Raw genomic sequence first — 20,966 nt, 5'->3', positions numbered from 1 at the left:
CCCACCTCCCCCAACTCCCCAAAAAAACTGGTTTACTTTAGTGACAAGCTTAAAAAGATTCCTTCATTTAGTGGTTTAATTGAGTTTTATTTTGTCCACCTCAGGACAAATAACTGCTGTTATGGTAAGTAAAACCATGTCATAAGACAGAAGCTTTATGTTTGCAGCTAACATACAACAAAGAAAAGTAAGAAGCAAAGAAAAATAAGACTTCAACTAACCTCTGATAACAACAGAAGATGTACATAACACACTTCCTGCTTCATTGGACACTTTGCAGGTATATAAACCAGCATCTGATTGCTCTACCCTCTTTATATGCAAAAGTAAGGTATTGTTTTTGAAAGATATTTCACAATGAGGGCCTGAATGAACTTCCTGATTGTTTTTATACCAAGAAACAGTCAAAGGCTGAGAGCCAGAAACATGGCCCTCAAGTTTAAGTTCATTCCCTTCTGTTTCTTCTACTGCTTCAGATAGTTTCTTAGTAAAAGTAGGTGGAGTTTTTCGTTCTGTTAAAAAAAAAAAAAATCAAATTTTATGGATCAAACCTGAAAAGAAAAATTTTAAAGAAAATATTTCAAGAAAAATTTTGAACATTCGGGAATTGATATTTGTTCTCACTTAAACAGGATAAATTAAAGGGAAAATATCCAAGATAAAAAACAGGTGTGTTGCTCTTACAGTCACTGTCATATTTGATTTTCCTGTTTGAAAAAAAAAAAATCTTCTTACATAGATTTAAGTCAAATGCCATTTAAAAAAAACCCCAAGATTTTTGTCAAGTACTCAAAAAAGAAAGAGGAAAAGCTTATAAAGAAACTAGGCTGAAGAAAATATTATTTCAAATCTCCCCTGATTGTTATTAGTGACTCTTCCTAATTTCCTTAAGAGACCAATGGGTATCTCCAGACAGGTACTTTCAAGCTATGTCTCAAAAGTTTTTCTCAAACTTATCTTGCAGCAATAAGGCTAACTTGCTTTATAATCAAAGAAGAAAAAAGTACACACAATGCATTATCTAGCAGTACCTTTAACAGTCAGTTGAGCTGTGCAGGAGTCCTTTCCAACTTCATTGCTAGCATAGCATGTATAGTTTCCAGAGTCTCCTCTGTCCACTCTCAAGATGGTCAAGTGGGCTGTGTTGTCTACATAACTGATCTGGTAATTTCTTCCTGTTCTAATTTCCTGGTTATCTTTTGCCCAAGTGACTCTAATAGGCTGTGTTCCAGAAATATGACACTCAAAGTCAGCACTTTCTCCAATAATACCATCTGCAGGTGTAATTGGGATGTCAAAGAATGGAGGAGTCTTCCCTTCTGAAGAACGAAAGAAAAACCCCCATCACTTTAAAATATTGTTTTGCTTTAAATCTCTGTGAAATAAATATTATCTGTACAATATTAAATCCATGCATAAAGCAAAAATTAGTTTTAAGATCTATCCATTAAATATTTCACAGTCCACCGACCTGTAAGGACAAGCCTGCCACTAGAAGAAGCAGTCCCAATTGCATTGGTAGCTGTGCAGGTATATTGCCCTATAAGGCTCCTATCTGTCTTCAAAATCCGGAGAGTTGCTACATTATCTACGAAGGATGTGTGAACATTGTAGTCCTCTTTTACACGTACACCGTCTTTAAACCAAGATACTTCAATAGGTTCTGAACCAGCAATGCCGCAATCAAATGTAACTGGTAAGCCAACAGTTTCATGAACATCTCTTAATTTTCGTGTAAATGAGGGAGGAAGTTTACGCTCTGTAAGAAAACAGGTATTGCACAGTGAGGACTTTCAGAAGATATGCACCTATTGCTTTACTCACCAATAGTCACTGCCTAATATACTGTAGAGTATGCTGGATTTTCTCTCATAAATTCTGATTAAAAATGTTATTCAGCATATTATTTACTTGGAACCTGATGTGAAAGAGCATTGTGCATACAGTTGCAGGAAAATATATAACCATTCGGCCCTCAGTTATACCCAGTAAGCCTATTTAGCCCTCATGACTGCTAATGGTAGAATCAATCAAAACAATACTCTGAATGGGGAAGGAAGATGCAGAAGTTTGTATCCCTACAGAACAGCTGTGGTCAGTGAGATGTATTTTGATTAGCTTTACTGGTAGGCCTTTGTTAATACAAGACAGTGCTACAGGGTATCTTACAAGTCAAGAAACAGTAAGTTGTTTAACAAGGAAAACAATTTTTTTTTTTTTTGAAATAGCAAAACATACTTAAGAAAAATAGTCAATTGTCCTATTTTAAAAAATTAAATATTCACCTTGAACTGTCAGAAAAGATGATGAAGCAGCTTCCCCAACAGTGTTTTCTACTTTGCAGATGTACTCCCCACCATCACTACTGTCTACTTGGCTGAAAACCAGAGTAGCAACTTGGTTCTTAAAGTGCATTTTCACTGTAGCAGTTCCTCTCAGCTTTGTATCGCCTTTGTACCACGATACAATCATTTCTGGTGTTCCAGCAACTTGGCACTGTAAGGATGCAGAATCCCCAACAGTCACCTGCACTGGCTCCAAGGGTGTAATGAAGTAAGGTGGTTCTGAAGAACAAACACACACTATTAGCATAAAAAGGTATTTCACAATGACCATTAGTAAGTGGTTCAGTGATGGTGGCTTGACGCACCTAGTATTGTGATTGCACCATGACAATTGTCTTGTCCAGAATCATTTTCAATATGACAAGAATATTGACCCTGGTCTTCTAGTTTGCTACTAGGGATTTCCAGTATGGCAGATGTTTCTGTAGTGGTGATGCTACACTTTTCAGAGTGCATTAATTTTACTCCATTTTTCTTCCACGTCACTGAAATTGGTGGAGTACCCATATACGTGCATTCCAAGATCAAATTTTTCCCTTTCTCTACACTTAGGTCGTTCACCTTCTTCACAAATTTGGCTGGTTCTATAATGAACAATGGGAAGAAAAAAAAATTTAATAAAGCCAAAAGATCATTTTAGAAGCATGAGAAGCATAAGAAGGAGTAGTATGGACAAACCTTTGACAAAAAGATGTGTTGTGCAAGATATCTTCCCTGCCTCATTAGAGACCTGGCAGATATAGTCTCCACTCTGAAGTGGTTGTACATCAAACAGCTCCAGTTCTGCAATTGAATCTTGTAAGGTGATATTGCATCTGTGTCCTGGTACTAATTCAACACTCCCTCTAAACCATTTCACTTCCAAAGGAGAGGAGCCTTTTATGATACTGGTAAAGGTTATGTTTGCTCCAGATGTAACATTTAGTGGTTCAGGTTTCTTCACAAAAGATGGTAGTTCTAAGCATGCAAATAAAACAGACAGAAGAAGTATGTTTGAATTTCTGTTGAAGAGCATAGTAATCAGAAATATGTAGCAAAGCAAAGAATGAAGGTTTTTTGAAAATAAACTTGTGCCCTCTGACTCTGGCTTCTTATTGATACTGACCTCTAACATTCAAAAATGCACTGCATTTATCAGACCCAGCTACATTGCTAGCTGTGCACAGATAAGTTCCCATATCAGATTCCTGAAGTCCATTCACTTTCAGAGAGCAGGTATTGTCTGTAAGGGTAGCCTGATATTTGTCTCCACTGGTAATCTCCTGTCCATCATGAAACCAGGAAACCAGAATCGGTGGTGACCCATAAACTTTGCACTCCAGTACAGCAGAAGAACCCAGCTGACCATGTGTTTCTTTCAGTTTTCTTGTGAAAGAAGGAGGTATAATACGATCTGCATTTGTTCAAAACAAACAAATAAAAATTAATGTACAGGAGTTTAAAAACAAGAATTTCTCCATGCATAATAAAATCAGTTAACTTTCTTTTGATATACCTGCTTTAGCAATCTGCTCTTACACACCTAAGTCAATACATAGTTGATGGTTAAGGATATGCTGAAGTTTTCATTTACACTTTTTGAGGAGACCTTTTATTTTTGCAAATCTTTTTGAAAAACAACAATATTGCACCAGCTGTCCAAGAAGACATGTAGATTAAAGCTGAAGAAATGAAGACACTGCAACAACTTCTGCCCCTCAGAGGTTAGGTAGGCATCAATTCTTGATGCTTGTCAAAGTGGCATGCCAAGTACTTCCAAAATTATACAAACAATAAGTCTCTTGGGATGATGGCAAGTCTAATATCTGAAGGCTTTTTAAAGGAACTACAGGATCAGATGTGATTCAAAAGCAGCAGTCAACTAACCTGAAACATGCACTGAAGCTGTGCAGCTGCTTTTACCAACACTGTTTTTCACTTCAAAAGTATATTCTCCACTGTCTTCTAGTCCTGCATTGAGGATCTTAAGCCCAGACACCTTGTTGAAGAAACTGATTTTATATTTATGGTCAGTGGACAGTTCATTCCCATCCTTAAACCATCTAGCAGTAAGCTCTGGTGTGCCGTCTACTGTGCATTCCAGAGTACAAGAGTCTCCAGCTGTAACTTTGACGGGGCCTGGCTTCTCTACAATGACTGCAGGTTCTGCAATGAGATGTCACAACATTTTTAAAAGCAATGATGCAATAGTTATTAGTATAATAAAAATTGAAGTTGTGTTTTTTACTCCATGCTACCAACCTAGCACTGTCAGCGTGGCAAAGCATTCCTGAACTCCAGCATCATTTTTTATCTGACAAATGTATTTCCCAGCATTGGCTGGTTCTGCATTTCCGATCCTCATTGTTGCAATGTTTTCTGAATAGGAGATCCAAAGATTATCGCTTTCTCTAATGATTTCCCTTTTGTCTTTTAACCAGAGGACAGAAATGGGCTGTGATCCTTCAACTGCAGTCTGCAGTTCAATTGACTCCCCAACTACGACAGTGAGATCACTCAGCTTCTTCACGAAGGTTGGTGGTGCTATTTAAGAAAAGATATTTAACAGTAAAAAAACACACCAGGAGCAGAAAAGTAGGAGGAGAATGACAGGAACAGTGAAATTACGAGAAGCTGCCAATCTTTATACAAACCTCTTAGTGTAACAGAGCCAATGCAGGAGTCACTTCCCACATCATTTACAGCTTTACAGTGATATTCACCAACATCTGCAGTATCCACACTAAGAATGTGAAGACTAGCTAAGTAGTTCTCAGACATGACCTTATACTTCTTGCTGTTCCGAATTTCTCGTTTGTCTTTATACCATGAAATCTGGAATGGAGGAGTTCCCTGAAGCTCACATTCCAGGTGAATATCAGACCCTTTCAAGGTCTGGACTGGATGGGGCTTCTTGGTAAAAATGGGGGGTGCTGAAAAAAAAAAAAAAAGGGTGGGGGTGTTAAAGTTTGTGTTATTTTAGCAAAGGAGATTAAAGAGGACAAGCTATCCAAGCAGCCGTTCTGATGCTGATCAGCAAACACAAACCATAAATAAGAACAATCTTCCACAGCATAACAAACATACAAGAGATTTGTCATCTATTCAGACAGGTTTTAGACTCTGACTAAAGAAAGCAGGATTTAACAGCTTTTCCACAAAGGAGGACTCATACAGATAGAAAGGTAAGAAAAGAACTGTGATTCTGACCTTTTACTTTCAGTGATGTACTGGTGCTTGCACTACCCGCTGGATTCTGAGCTTCACAAGTGTAGTCACCGCTGTCTTCAACACTGAGGCTGTGCATTTCAATGACTGCCACCGAATCCACAAAGGACATTCTGTATTTTTCACTGGGATGGATCTCAGTTTCACCTTTGTACCAGGTGACTTTGATTTCTGGAGATCCACCTATTTTACATTCATACTTAGTGGACTCATGCTGTTTCACAAGTCTTGAGGAGTCTAGTTTCTTAATAAATCTTGGTGGTTCTGGAAAGCCAAAAAAGGATATGATGCTTTAAACTACACTGATTCTTTGAATAAGCAGGGAAATATGTAACAGAAACTATAAACACTGGGGACTTAACACAAACATTCTAACTTTGTAATTGCTATGAAATTTTTTTTAGATGATTTCGAGAGGGTCCAAAATCTAGAGTAGGAAGAAAAGTAGTTCACTATCTGCATTTGAGTTAATTTCTCCTTACTTTATTGTCCCACTCTGCTTCTCCTTCTATGTATTTAGTACAGACCAGCTGACATATATGGTTTTCTTTAAGTAATATCCTCTTGCAATACATAAGTAATCAAAAATGTATGATGGAAATTTAAGAATCCACACTGTTCAGACAAGAAATATTATTGAGAGTCTTTACGATGAGCATGATAGCAACTGCTGTGTAACTTAGTACGTCATTAACAATTGATATAGTCAACAAATGTATCTACGTTATAACCTTTCACTCATTTATTGCAAATCCAAACACAAAGGTTCATATAAGGAATAAGAGTCAAGGAGCTTAGGTATCAAACAAAAGAAGTTCAAAATAATAATGCTGGAAGGAATTATGAGATGGCTGCTATTACAGAAATTGGTGTTAAATGTCCTGTGAGTAAAAAGTAAACCGGATGGTTACATTTTGTTCTGTAAGGAGAGAAAAGGGTGGAGATTTGACACTTTTCATCAGAAGTACCATGCAGATGATTCAGAATCACAAGACTGAATGCTCATAGATCAAAGATGTAACTAGTAAAACCAAGAGGTGGTAATGTGGGCACAATAAACAAATGCCTCTGCAAAACAGGATGAAGTGCCTCTTTGTGCATCTGTCTGTAAAGTGTAGGAAGAATATCAGTTCTACTGTGGGTTACTTCAACCTGTGGAACATTTGTAAAGTATCTTGTGTTGTTAGCAACAAAAACTTCCTTTCTAAAAGAAGTTCTAAAAATAGAAATGCTGGCTTGTTAACATAAAGACTCTTGGAACCTTAATAATTTACTATCAGATTTCACTTTGACAAAGAATTGATTATCTATCTGCATACTAACAGTTGCTGAGTAGTCACATTCTAATTCCATTACTTTCAAAAAATGAGAATATACAAGTTAGTAAGGTATATATTTAGAACATAAACCAGTTTCTAGAACCTAAAGAAATTGCTAAAATGACAGATTGGAAACATTAGATGTTAAAGGGGGAATGTTAATAAAAACTGGGAGATTTTGCAGGTCAATTGGACAGAAAATCTCAATTCTTCAAACAAAAGATATTAATTCTACAAAAAAAAAAAAAGGCTGTGTATTATAGAAGTGAGACAGCACCTGCTCAAATTAAACACACGCAAATCAATGCACATGAAGAGCTTGCCCTTCCAAGTTCTATAGAAACTGGGTGACAAACAGTGAACATCATTAATGCTGAAATGGTAGAAATTCTAAAGGATTTAAGCGAGTGCCAGCGTAGGTTAAGGATCAAAAAAGAAAATAATAAGCCTGTGAAAAAATAATAATTTCAGGATTTTATGAATAAAGAAAGGAAGAGTAGGAAAATAAATAGGATCAGTCAGGATAATTTTATGAATGGTAACTCTGGTCAAGTAAACCTATTAGTAATGTTATATTTAATAATAAAAAGAATTTTGATTCTGGTGGAAACAAGCTTTAAAGAGTTTAGATTTCATTCTACAATCTTTCAATGCTTTTTGTAAATCAACCTACATAAGAGCATCCCTACTTGCCACAGGTAAATCCACAGGTAATTCAATATGGTACACTCTCCCCAACCCCACCAGAAAAATCCTGATGGACGGAATATACTCTCTCTATATATATCTTACATTTGAGAAGAAATTATTACAAAATCTTGCTAATGGTAGTTCACCTTCTTCTGCTATTTGTCTTAGAGAGTAAAAGTCATAGTATTTACTCTTCTAAGTTTTTGGTTTTTTTTTCCCTCTGAATTCATACAGAGAGGAAAAAAAAGAAAGCACTAAACCCATTTGACCTTATTTCAGTAGTGTGTTTTACATTTGTTCTTTTATAAAATCAGGAAGAAGGAGATATCCGGATCAGCTATAAATAAACTAATGCTCCCACCTACACTGAGGTTCTTATGCTAACATACAAGTGCCACTTGTACCAAGACAGTTTGATTCAATCATAAATTTAGATCACTGAAACGTATAAGATCCACACACTATGTGGAGAAGTGAAGTGTTGGCAGAATGAATATTTGTCACAAAGTCTACCCTCAGATCCTCCAATTTTGCTGTCTAGAGCAGCAGTTTTCAATGTTTTCAGGCTGTGAAAGACTGAAACTCTTTGCAGGAGCTACACACCCAGTAAAAGTACATTTAAGTCTCATAAGTGAAATGACTTTTTGCAATTTACCTTTTCCTCCCCTGTAAAACTTAGTGAATGTCTGCTGGAGAAAGACTTTAAGGAAGACAGATTTTGCTGGCCAACAGGATCATTCATAAAGGTGCAACAGAGTACTAATTGCCATGGTACCCCATGGCAGGCGGGGTGGAACTAGATGATTTTTAAGGGCCCTTCAAACCCAAAAAATTCTGTGATTCTAATTCAGAGTTAACATTACAATGGAAGAATCCATTTGATAAGACACATCACACAATAGACACAACCAGAAGAAACATAAATTAGCATTTAAGTATTACAATAAAATTTAAATGAAATAAGACATCTCAGTGTAGCCTTTTGTAAAAGTTGTTAGTCTCACGTGACTGCATTCGGGGCTCTGTTTTCTGGGTGCCTGTGTTGCAAATAAAAGTCTCATGACACTAAAGCTCACAGCAATACCTTGTACAGCCAGCTGAGCGGCGCACGCATCCTTTCCAACACTGTTGCTGGCAGTACATGTATAGAGTCCAGCATCCCCTTTACTGACTTTTAGGACTGTCAAGCTGGCCATGTTTTCCACCAGCGTCATCTTGTAGTTGACACCTGGGCGGATCTCTCTGTTGTCTCTGGTCCAAGTAATCCTCATGGGAGCAGAGCCAGTCATGTGGCATTTAAAGGTTGCACTTTCCCCTAGTGCCACATCGATGGATACTGGCTTGACGTCAAAGAAGGGAGGTTGTAGATGTTCTGTGAAGAAGAAAGCATGGCAGAGCTCACCACCAAGCCCTCCACACCACACACCGTATCATGCCATGCCCATGCTCCCTGGCCAGTATATAATGGTCAGAGTAGGAAAAAGGGGAAGAAATAAAAGAGCAAAGTAATACAAAAGATCTTGAAGTCTGAGCTACAAACCTGTGAGGAGAAGTTTGGCACTGGAAGATGCAGTCCCCAGGGTGTTTTGGGCTGAGCAAGTATATTGGCCACAGTAAGCCATACTAGTTTGCAAGATCTGAAGAGTCGCAACGTTATTTAAGAAGGCTGATTGCATGTTATCACTGTCGCTTAAGAGAACCCCATCCTTATACCAAGACACCTGGATAGGCTCTGAACCATTTATGCGGCAATCAAATGTCACTGGGGCACCAACTGCTTCCTGAATATCTTTCAGTTTTCTGGTGAATGTAGGGGGAAGTTGACGTTCTGTAAAACAATAATAATCACCACTATAAGTAGGAAGCCACCCTGTCAATCTAGAATTAATTCAGTCTGAAATTAGTAAGAACCCCTTTCTGTAGACAACAAAGAGTTCCTACAAACTGCCCCAAGACAGAGTGGTTCTTGGCCCATCACCTTTAACAACAAGCAAAGCGGTGGAGGTGGCGAAGCCGACGCTATTTTCTGCTTTGCAGACATATTCTCCAATGTCACTATCTTCCACGGTGGAGAATGCCAGCGTTGCCACGTTATTCTTGAAGTGCATTTTGTAAGCCTGTGTTGATCTGAGCTTGGTGTCATCTTTGTACCAGGACACCTTGATTTCTGGAGCACCACCAATCTGGCATTTTAAGACCAGGGGCTTGCCAACATTCACTTCCACACGGTCCAGGTGTGTGACAAAGTAGGGTGGTTCTAAGGAAAGAGAGAGCATGGTGAGCATCAGCAGAGCATGACTGGGGTACCTTTGGGGATCAGGGGTGTTGTGTACCTAAGATGGATACAACGCTGTGGCAAACATCCCCACCGGCCTCATTTGCCACCTCACAGGTATATTTGCCTTCATCATTCTTGGTGCTGTTGAAGATTTCAAGAATGCCAGATTTGTCTGTAATTGTAACACTGAAGCGTGGAGACTGAGCAATGGGCATGCCATTTCTTTTCCAGGTGACAGAGATGGGAGGTGTGCCTATGTAGGTGCTTTCCAGCACAATGGACTTCCCCTGTTCCACACTGAAATCACTTAATTTCTTCACGAAGATTGCAGGCTCTGTGGGGAGGCATAGATCAATAGTGAGAGGGACAGATGTGGGAGGGCCGCAGGCAGAGTGTGAAGGGCGATACCTGTGCATACACACACACCTTTCACAAAGAGTTGGGTTGTGCATGAGGCACTGCCAGCATCATTTGTGACCACACAGGCATAGTCCCCACTGTGGTCTGGCTCCACGTTGTACAGCTGCAGCTGTGCCACAGACTCATCCAGAGAGATGAAGCAGTTGCTGTCAGGCACCAGCTCCCTGATGCCTCGGAACCAGGTCACTTTGAAGGGGGTAGTGCCCTTGATGTAGCTGGTGAATGTCACACTTGATCCGGGCAAAACTTCCTGAGGATCAGGCGTCTTCACAAAAGAAGGTGGCTCTAAGTATCATACAAAGAAGTGAAGAGGGAGAAAGACGTTAAAAGAGTCTCTGTGGAGGAGGAAATCTGGAACAGGTTTGAGTCAAAAATAAGAGAGAAAGAAAACAGAATAAAACCCCGATGAGAAAGAAACCATGGGAAACAAGGCAGAAGGAAGAGAAGAGGGACCAAGAATTTTGTTGAAGGGGCTGTATTATCCTTCCACTGACCTTGCACAGTCAAGAAGGCACTGCATTCATCAGACCCAGCCACATTGGCTGCCACACAGGTGTATGGCCCTGTATCTGTGACATCCAGGGCATTCAGCTTCAAAGCACAAATGTTATCCAAAAATGAGATTTCATATTTTTCTCCACTAACAATCTCATTCCCATCCTGAAACCAGGCCACAGATATGGGGGATGTGCCAGACACTTTGCACTCCAGAAGCACTGAGGATCCCAGCACCCCATTTGTTTCCTTTAGTTTTCTTGAGAATGAAGGAGGAACAAGACGATCTAAATAAGAGAGGGCAGAACAGGAAGAAAAGGGTTGAGTTTGTTTCAGGGGAAAGGAAAGGGGAGTGGGGGGTAAAATCTACCTTTAAAGACAAGTGTGACCAACAAAGACATAAAGCTGACCTGAAACATCAACTGAAGAAGTGCAGCTGCTGTCCCCCACCTCATTGTGCACCTCAAATGTATACAAGCCCCTGTCTCCCCTGTCTGCAGAAAAGACTTTCAAAGTTGATATATTGTTGAAAAAGGAAATTTGGTATTTGCTGTCGCTTCTTAGTTCTCTGCCGTCTTTGTACCACTTGGTAATAAGTTCAGGTGTTCCTCCTACTTTACACTCCAAGGTAAAAGGATTGCCAGCCATTACTGTAATCGGCTCAGTCTTCTCTAAGATGACTGCTGGTTCTGAAATAGGAAGAGAGGGGGTCAGTGTGTCACCAGGAAATCCACCCGCAAACCAGTGAGCAGAGGATATGAGCAGAACTCAAAGGCTTGTAGGGCAGTTGTGCAAGCCGTAAGTTATAGTACCTGTAAAGCAGGTTATACCCACCTAGAACTTGTAAAAAGGCAGAGCACTCCCGCATGCCAGCATCATTTTTGATCTGGCAGATGTACTTCCCAACATCAGCTCCCTCTGCACAGGCAATCTCAAGAGTTGCAATGTTGTCCATGAACCACATTTGGACATTTTCACTCTCCCTAATAACTTCACCCTTATCCTTGAGCCAGACAACAGAAATTGGTGGGGATCCTTCCACCACTGCCTGCAGGGCTGTTGGCTCCCCGATAAAGATTGCAGTGTCACTCAGCTTCTTGGCAAAGCGTGGAGGTTCTGACAGCAAAAAAAAAAAGGAGGCAGAGGAGTGTTAATCATGCATGCCTGCTTGGAAGAGGGATAGCCAGGAGATCAAGAAAAGAGAGAGGTGATGCTGTTGATCCTCTAGTATACAAACCTTTGAATTTCACTGGGCAGGTGCAAGTGTCGCTTCCCACCTCATTCATAGCCTTGCATTGGTATTCTCCAGTATCCTGAGATTCCAGATTGAGAATATGAAGGCTGGCAACAGAGTGCTTTGCTGTCACCTTAAACTTCTTGCTGCTCCTGACCTGCCTCCGGTCCTTGAACCAAGCCACCTCAAAGGGTGGAGTCCCTGCTATCTCACACTGGAGGATAACATCTGAGCCTTTAAGTGTGTCCACAGGGCTTGGCACCTTGCTGAAAACAGGTGGCTCTATAAAAAAAGAATCACATCATAATGTGTGAGCGTGCTTCTTTCAGTAGGTTTTTGGATAATAGCAGGAGGCAACATATTCAGGATGGGAGCCTACACTTATTCTTGTAAACCCATATTTAGCTTCCAAATATGTGGTCTCACCTCTAAAAAATGCTGAGCTCCCATCACCCCCCCAGTAATCCATCCCAGCACTCCGAATCCCCAAGGGCAGAAAATGTGACACTTCTGCACCTGTTTGAAGTCAGTGCTCAGTGCCCCTCCCCAAAAGTCACTCTCCTCTCTTTCCAGGATCACATTCCAGCTTTTCCCACCTCATTCAAGTCATGAAAGCTACCATCACTGAGGCTCAGCAACACAGCCTCCTCTTCCGTCTTAAATTTCATTCTTGCCGGGATCACTGTTTATAAAGAGGAGGCAGAGGGATGGCTGCAAAGTACGTGAAGCTCCTTCACCATGGCTGGTGCTCCATCTAGTCCACACTTCCCTTGTGACCTGAGAAGACTGCCTCATTCAGCTTACAGTTGACTTAAATGGGGAGACAAGGGAATGGCTGGACAGTGCTGAATACCCACCACTATTTCCTTCCTGGCCTCTGCTGCTTAAACACAGCAGCATTTGAATGTGAAAGCAGCTTGAGAGACACTGCCCTAGCAGCCATCAACTGCCATAGCAGCAGCACCCTGTCCAGGGGGATGTGCAGATGGGAGCAGGCCCAGAAGCCAGGGATTACTGTGGAGTGTGGAGCCATGCTGCTAACCTTTCACTGCGACCGAAGTGCTGCAGCTGGCTGTGCCAGCAGAGTTATGAGCTTCACATATGTAATCACCGGCATCTTCAGCATCAGCACCCAAGATGGTTAGCATCGCCGTGGAGTCTACAAAGGACGTGTGGAGCCTGTCGCTTGTCTGGAGTGCCTGATCATTTTTGTACCACATGGTTCTGATCTCTGGTGTGCCACTGATTTTACATTCAAGTTGAACTGTGTCCCCCTGCTTCACAAACCGCAAAGCTTCAGGCTTCTTGATGAACTTGGGAGGTTCTGCAGAATAGAATATGTACGTAGCGAGTGACAGTGTACCCATTTGCCATGTAAAATCTACAGTGCTGAGCAGGAGTTACAAGGAGCACAAGAGTATTGGGGCACAACAAAGTAAGCTTGCTACAGCAGCTGGCTGTATCCCCAGCCAGAGTTTCCTCTCAAGGAAAGACACAAGATAAAGAAAAGAAGGGAAAGACAACAACAAAAACTTGTTCTGTCAAGTCTGGAACCTGCTGCATCAGACAGCTGAAGCTGTAAAAAACACATGAAGAATGATTACTCCACTAAAGGGAAATTTTGCTTTTACCTTTGAGGGGTGAAAATATCCCCAGGCCAACATGAAAGATTTGACAAGCCCTTCACCCCCAGGAGCTGCAGAAACATGGTAGGGATTGTTTCACTTGCTTACATATGTTTAAAGAATATTTCTGCATGAAGAATTCAAGTGATTCACTGTCTAGATTAAATCAGCAATTCAGAAGTCTAATTGAAAGAGTCACCAATGCTGGCCTACAAATGCAAAGTAATTGTGTTTACTGTATCACCATTTTCCATATAGTAATTGCTATGTGTGAATACCACTGTGATTGTAGTTTAAACACGATAGACAAAATGAAAAACAGGGTGGGTGCAACTCTCCATACAAACAGCTTCACAAGGGGACCTTTCCCCTTGGAGATTTTTCAGGCATGCAAGTCTTCTACTGCCATGCAGTGTGGTAGGAGAAGGTCACCACATCATATATGTCTGCTTTTTGGAAAGCTACTCTCTGTGTATTTCCAGGATGGAAAGGGTGGATGATCAGACTCAGTAACAAGGAGGTCTCTTTGCCCAAGAAAAAGAAAACACACAAATGAAGATGACAATCTTAATACCTTTGACACTGAGTTGGGCTGAGCAAAAATCTTTCCCAGCTTCATTACTAGCTTGGCAAGTATATTGGCCAGAGTCTCCTTTACCCACTCTGAGCACGCGTAGGTGAGCTATGTTAGCTACAAATGTAATGTTGAAGTTTCCTCCAGTTCGGATCTCTCGGCCATCTTTGGACCAGGTGATGTGTATTGGCTGGGCTCCAGTAACATGGCATTCAAAGTCAGCACTTTCTCCAAAAGGCACATCAATAGATTGTGGTTTGGTGTCAAAGACAGGTGCTTGCTTGGGTTCTAGAAACACAAGAAAACAGCGTACTATACATACCTCATGAAAAAGCTAATCCAATACACAGATGCCATCATCACATGCATGAAATGGGAAGAGGAAGCCTGTGATCCAGGCAAAAGTTTTGTAAGACAACACACCTGCCACTGTCAGCCTAGCACTTGAGGTGGCAGTGCCCACCGCATTAGTGGCTGTGCAGGAGTACTGCCCAGTATGATTCATCTCAGTTCGCACCAGTTGCAGGACTGCAACATTTTCTACAAAGGATGTGTGCACATTGTGGTCATCACTTAGCAGTACACCATCTTTATGCCAAGTCACAGTAATAGGTTCTGAGCCATTGAGCCGACACATAAATTTCAGGGGTAAACCAACAGGGTGCTCGATATCCTTTAATTTTCTTGCAAAGGAAGGTGGTCGTTTGCGCTCTAGAAGAAAGTAAGTAAAGGTTAAATATGCCTTAGGAAATTTTTTTTGTATTTTTGCAAGAAGAAAAGAATTTGTAGCAAGGTAACATAAAATCATCACCTTGAACTGTTAAGAGAGCCTTTGTAGATGCACTTCCTACACTGTTTTCTGCCTTGCAGGTATATTCTCCACTGTCATTGCTAACCACTTTGTTGAAAATAAGCGTAGCAACGTTGTCTTTAAAGAACACTTTGTACTCAGGAGTAGACCTGAGCTTTGTATCACCTTTGTACCAAGACACAGTGATTTCTGGTGTTCCAGCAACACGGCATTGCAATGTGGTATAATCCCCAACTGACACCTCAAGAGATTCCAAGTATGTAACAAAATAGGGAGGTTCTAGAAAAGAGAAGCAATTACATAGTCTCATTATGGTGCCAGACCTTGGAAAGCACTTGAAATAACAGGCAAGAAAAAGAAGCAAAGCGAGCACACACCTAGGGTAGAGACTACAGCCTCACAAACATCTCTTCCTGCCTCATTTTCAACATGACAAGTGTATTCTCCTGCATCTTCTTTGGTGCTGTCAAGTATTTCCAGGATGCAGGATTTCTCTGTGGTTGTGATGCTACACTTCTGGGATTGGGTGATGGTGTGGCCATTCTTCTTCCATGTCACAGAGATGGGCAGGCTGCCTGTGTAAGTGCCCTCCAGGATGATGGGCTTGCCAGGCTCCACATACTGATCACTCAGTTTCATCACAAAGACAGCCGGCTCTAATGAAGGGTAAGAAGTCATAAATGTTGAGCACAGCAGGGAAAATGGAGGAAAAGAAACAGTATTTTAAGGTAAATAGAAAGACACAAACTTTACAAACCTTTTACTGTAAGGTGTGCTGTACAATTTGCCCTGCCAGCATCATTAGTCACTAGACAAGTGTACTCTCCACTTTGGAGAGGAGATACATCAAATAACTCAAGCTCCACAATGGAGTCCTCCAAGTAGATATTGCATTTGTCCCCAGGCACAAGCTCATTGGCCCCTCTAAACCAGTTCACCTTAAAAGGAGGGGTTCCTCTGACAACACATGTAAAAGTAATGCTTGTGCCTGGCAAGACATCCAGAGGCTCTGGTGTCCTCTCAAAAGAAGGTGGTTCTAAACACACAAGAGAAAAAGAGAGGTAAGACAGGTTGCTGCAGAATTTCCACACACCTACTGAAGATAAAGAACAAAATCTTTATTTTCCACTTAATATTTTCCCCCAAGTATATTTACAAAATACTATAGGTAATTTCAAGACAGAAAGAGAAAAGAATGGCCCATAGCACTTCCTGACCATCATATACTGACCTTGTACGGTCACTACAGCACTGCATTCATCTGAACCAGCTATGTTGGTAGCTTTACAGGTGTAAGTTCCAGTATCTGAGTTGCTCAGTGAATTCACTTCTAAAATACATAGGTTATCAGTAAAGGAGATTTGATGTTTTTCTCCATTGACTAACTTAAGTCCATTTTGGAACCAGGCAACAGAAATAGGAGGTGAACCCGACACTTTGCATTCCAGCAATGCTGAGGAACCCAGGACACAAGGGGTTTCCTTTAGTTTTCTTGTGAAAGAAGGAGGAATGATTCGATCTGCATAAGAAAACATAATAAATTAATGGTTAGAGAGAAAAGGAGTGAAGGAGTGGAAGTAAGGAAAGAGAACGTGACCGAAAGAAAGTTTTTGTAAAAGATAGAACACAAGCAACCCAACCAACCTAGAACGTCAACCGATGCTGTGCAACTGCTTTTCCCCACGTCGTTCTGCACCGCAAAAGTGTATAATCCACTATCTTCCTTTTCTGTATCCATAATTTTAAGTGTAGATACTTTATTGAGGAAAGTGATTCTGTATTTTTGGCTGCTGGTCAGCTCTTTTCCATCCTTGAACCACCCCATGGAAAGCTCTGGTGTGCCTGCTACTTTGCACTCTAAAGTACAGGTGTCTCCTATAGTAACTCTCATTGGTTCTGCTTTCTCTACAATGACTGCAGGCTCTGGAAGAAGAGACAGGTTAACATGTAAGGTGAAAACAGGATTTGATTAGTACTAGCTAGAAATACTATAAGCACTATAAGATGGGGCTTTCACATTTGATACTAAGGATATTTTTTCACAGAGAAGGTGGTGAGGCACTGGAACAGGTTGCCCAGAGAAGCTGTGGATGCCCCATCCCTGGCTGTCTTCAAGGCCAGGCTGGATGAGGCTTTGAGCAACCTGGTCCCGTGGAAGGTGTCCCTGCCCATGGGAGGGGAGTTGGAACTACATGATCTTTAAGGTCCCTTCCAACCCAAACTGTTCTATGATTCTATGATATCTCTGTTTGTTGGGCTGGGGAATTTTTTCAGCTCTGTTTTTTTCACTTTTTATTCTACCCTAAACTGTAGATTTCAGATGCTCTCCAAAATGAAGTAAAAATATTTTTGAACTCCTAGGAGAGAAATGCAACTGTGTGTCTCTTTTGAAGTAGGAATGAGCAGAAGACATGACTTAGAAATCCAGTCAGCTGGATCTCACCACATTGTAGAAGCCTGTGGTTTCTTCAACCCCTGTCCCTGGACAATTGGAAATAAGAAACCTGACTAATGTTTACTAGGCACACAAGGATTCTCTGTTTTGATTGTTTTGAACTCAGTGGCATAAGCAAAGTATACAGCTGATACTAAATAGCCAAGTTCTTAACCTTCAAGAAATCCTTCATGAACTTGTGCTTTTTACCAACCTAAAATAGTTAAGGTAGCCATGCACTCGCGACTTCCAGCATCATTTCTTATCTGGCAGATGTATTTTCCAGCATTGCTTGTCTCTGTGTGCACAAACTGTAAAGTCGCAATATTTTCCATAAATGTGATCTTCGTGTTTTCACTTTCTCTAATAATTTCCTCTTTGTCTTTAAGCCACTGCACAGAAATTGGCTGGGAGCCCTCCACTCTTGCTTGTAACTCTGCTGGTTCACCAACCATGACAGTCATGCTGTTTATTTTGGTCAAGAATTTTGGTGGTTCTGAGAAAGAAATATGCAGTCATAGTAAATACTCACAGTGTATACGTAAAGAAGAGCAATGCAGTGTCACTGAGAGCACTGCAGAAGGCATATGTGCCAGTACTTTACCTTTCAGCTTCACAGTGCAAAACCAAGTATCGCTTCCTACGTCGTTCTGTGCTTTGCACTGATATTCACCAACATCTGCAGCTTCGACATTAAGAATTCGAACACTTGTATGGTAGTTTTTGGCTGTAACCTTATACTTCTTACTGCTGCGAATTTGTCTCCTGTCTTTGTACCAGGTAACGTCAAATGGTGGTGTTCCTGAAATCTCACATTCCAGGCTAACCTCAGTTCCTTTGAGCATGTCTACTGGAGAGGGCTTCCTGCTAAAGACAGGAGGTTCTAACAAGGGAAGAAAGGAACAATTTCAGAAAGGATCCTGGAGCTATTTGACCAACAAATAATTTGCTGATACCAGCTTCTACACAATGAGACTGCTGAGAAAATCAACAGAATGGGCAACAACTTTCCTCATTTTCTGGGCACACTATGAAATGATCTTGCAGGCAGATGAGCATTCAGATCTCTTAAGTCCTCTGTAGGAAATGTAAACAGAGGGGTGACCCTTGGCACAGAGGGTACAGGTCTCATTTAGCTGGTAGTACTCTCAAATACAGGGTGTCTGTCCTTTATCTTCATATTTCAGCTCCTTGATATAGTATTTCCCACTGTGATTTGTCTTGGATGTTGACAAACATAGACCTGGGGAACACCTAGCTAGGAATCATCTGCATTAAGAATGACATCTCCCTTGTTCAGGCCCTGGCAGGGGTGGGGGGATGAGGGAGCATCAAGAAACAAACAAGACATGAAGAAAAAGACAGTCCTTAAATAAAAAAATTAATCTCATGTTCCTGTGGATTTCTAAGGGATAAAACCACCAGGGAAATATAGGATGTAGTCAGAGAACAAGAGGACAGCTAACCTTTTACTGTGACTTTGGTGCTACAGCTGGCCTTGCCGGCAGGGTTGTGAGCTTCACAGATGTAGTCACCGCTCTCATCAGTACTGAGATGATTCATTTCAAGCACAGCCACAGAGTCAATGAACGACATCCGGAATTTTTCACTGGCAACAATTTCATGGTCATTTCTGAACCACATTACTTTCATCTCTGGAGATCCACTTACTTTGCACTCAAGCCGGGCTGAGTCACCCTGCTTGACCACTTTTGTCGCCTCTAGCTTCTTAGAAAACTTGGGTGGTTCTAAAAAACCAGAAAAGTGGGGTCAGGAAGCTCTCAATTAATAATAGAAAGAAAAGAGGAGAGAAAAGAGCCAAACAACTGTGGGTTGCATACACAGGGTAGGGAATTCCCTGTATCAAAGATCACTGAGGTAGGGTTGACAAAAAGAAAAGTAAATAGACAAAAAAAATTGCAACAGAAGAAAGAGTGCACACCTGTTACCATCAACGTTGTAGTGCAAGAGTCACTGCCAACGTCATTTGAAACGTGGCAAGTGTAGTACCCACTCCTAGAAGTATCCACCGAATAGAGGGTTAAGAAACCAGTTGACCCTTCAATCCCAATGAAACAAGCTGGACCAGATACAAGTTCTAAGTCTTCTTTAAACCACTTTACTGTAAAGGGTGGTGTTCCTTTTAGTGTGGCCTTGAACTCCACTGTAGAATCTGGGATGGCTTGCTGGCTTTCAGGTTTTACTAAGAAGCTTGGAGGCTCTGCGTTTTTTTAAGAAAAATAAATAGTCAGTTACATCAGAAATGTCTAAGAATGAAGAAGATTAGTGAGGTAAGCATGGAGACCAAGATTTCAGCATTAATATAAAGAGGTATAAGAGTGTTGTTAGCATAAGATTTAATGTATTTTCCCAACATCAACCACAAATAAGAAGTAGTAGTAAAAGAGTTTCAAACCTTTCACAGTCAAGACAGCACTGCAAGAATCGTTCCCGGCAACATTGTAGACACTGCATGTGTAATTTGCACTGTCTGCCAGCTCAAGATTAGCAATCTCGAGTGATACAGTGTTCTCATGGCACAGGCTTCTATATTTTGCACTGTCAGTTATCTCTTTTCCATCCTTAAACCATTTTCCAGTAATGGGGAGTGACCCAGAAACTTTGCACTCCATTTGGATAGAAGATCCCAGAATGGTATCCTTTTTGGTTAGCTTTTTGATAAACGCAGGAGGAATTGATTGATCTGCCCAACACAAAAAAATGGTAAAGAAATCATTGGTTATCTTCTTGCCTAACATTCACAGAGATTATTATTTGTTCATTCCATCCCTGCTGGACTGGTGAATTTGCCAAATGACAATACAAACCTAGCACAGTCAGAACAGCTTCACAGGTGCTACTTCCGAAGTCATTTTCAACCTTAAAACTGTATGTACCACTATCCTCCTTTGATACAGGTTCAATCCTGAAACTGGCCACATTGTTTTCAAAGCTCATTGTGTAGTATCTACTGGGCAAGAGCTGTTTGCCGTCTTTGTACCATCTTATTCGGAGCTCTGGTGTCCCAGCCACAGTACACTCCAAAGTCACGGGGTCTCTTTCAGTGACTTTAAGTGATTTAGCCTTTTCTATGATCTGTGCAGGCTCTAAGGTATAAAGTGTATAAAAATGGCAGTTAGCTACACAGGTAGAGGACTGACTTTCCAAGTAATCATTAAGGATGAGCTTGAAGGGTCACACCTTGTACACACCTTGTACAAAAAGCAAAGCAAAGCACTTCTCCACACCAGACTCATTCTTAGCCTGGCAGGTGTATCTCCCTTTGTGGCTGACATCAACATTGGTAAGTTCCAGTGTGGCCACATTGTTCTCAAAGGTAACACGGTGGTGGTCATCATCTTCTAGTATTTTCTCATCTTTTATCCATGACACAGATAAGGGTTGAGCACCTGCTACGATGCACTGGAAGAATGCAGTACCTTTCAAAATGCCAGTAACGTTCTCAAGCTTCTTGACGAAGGATGGTGGTTCTGTGGTGTATTTTAGTTTGTTGTTTGGAAGAGAAGTCATGGA

The 20,966-nt window shown here is 41.0% G+C and overlaps 1 protein-coding gene across 1 annotated transcript in view; it reads right to left on the bottom strand.

Annotated features, from left to right (window-relative positions):
* Positions 1-221: 221 nt before the first annotated feature.
* Positions 222-20,966, bottom strand: part of LOC104514891 (titin-like) — a gene marked incomplete at its 3' end in the record, with an annotated part of 84,317 nt that continues 63,572 nt past the window's right edge. Inside the window, exons 61-95 of the mRNA XM_010158695.1 lie at positions 20,645-20,923; positions 20,261-20,539; positions 19,849-20,136; positions 19,375-19,653; positions 18,899-19,180; positions 18,037-18,315; positions 17,647-17,928; positions 16,643-16,921; positions 16,230-16,517; positions 15,756-16,034; positions 15,376-15,654; positions 14,999-15,277; positions 14,611-14,898; positions 14,188-14,475; positions 13,031-13,312; positions 11,992-12,270; positions 11,589-11,870; positions 11,165-11,443; positions 10,754-11,041; positions 10,266-10,544; positions 9,895-10,173; positions 9,540-9,818; positions 9,102-9,389; positions 8,646-8,933; positions 5,535-5,816; positions 4,979-5,257; positions 4,587-4,868; positions 4,212-4,490; positions 3,451-3,738; positions 3,024-3,302; positions 2,651-2,929; positions 2,286-2,564; positions 1,472-1,759; positions 1,032-1,319; positions 222-512 (exon numbers count right to left, since the gene is read on the bottom strand). Coding sequence (XP_010156997.1) covers positions 222-512; positions 1,032-1,319; positions 1,472-1,759; positions 2,286-2,564; positions 2,651-2,929; positions 3,024-3,302; positions 3,451-3,738; positions 4,212-4,490; positions 4,587-4,868; positions 4,979-5,257; positions 5,535-5,816; positions 8,646-8,933; positions 9,102-9,389; positions 9,540-9,818; positions 9,895-10,173; positions 10,266-10,544; positions 10,754-11,041; positions 11,165-11,443; positions 11,589-11,870; positions 11,992-12,270; positions 13,031-13,312; positions 14,188-14,475; positions 14,611-14,898; positions 14,999-15,277; positions 15,376-15,654; positions 15,756-16,034; positions 16,230-16,517; positions 16,643-16,921; positions 17,647-17,928; positions 18,037-18,315; positions 18,899-19,180; positions 19,375-19,653; positions 19,849-20,136; positions 20,261-20,539; positions 20,645-20,923 — 9,885 coding nt within the window. The remainder of the gene's footprint in view (positions 513-1,031; positions 1,320-1,471; positions 1,760-2,285; positions 2,565-2,650; positions 2,930-3,023; positions 3,303-3,450; positions 3,739-4,211; positions 4,491-4,586; positions 4,869-4,978; positions 5,258-5,534; positions 5,817-8,645; positions 8,934-9,101; positions 9,390-9,539; positions 9,819-9,894; positions 10,174-10,265; positions 10,545-10,753; positions 11,042-11,164; positions 11,444-11,588; positions 11,871-11,991; positions 12,271-13,030; positions 13,313-14,187; positions 14,476-14,610; positions 14,899-14,998; positions 15,278-15,375; positions 15,655-15,755; positions 16,035-16,229; positions 16,518-16,642; positions 16,922-17,646; positions 17,929-18,036; positions 18,316-18,898; positions 19,181-19,374; positions 19,654-19,848; positions 20,137-20,260; positions 20,540-20,644; positions 20,924-20,966) is intronic.

Source organism: Eurypyga helias, unplaced genomic scaffold (genome assembly GCF_000690775.1).
Source record: "Eurypyga helias isolate BGI_N326 unplaced genomic scaffold, ASM69077v1 scaffold2169, whole genome shotgun sequence".
Lineage (NCBI taxonomy): Eukaryota > Metazoa > Chordata > Aves > Eurypygiformes > Eurypygidae > Eurypyga > Eurypyga helias.
This window is presented reverse-complemented; position numbering and strand designations above follow the sequence as displayed.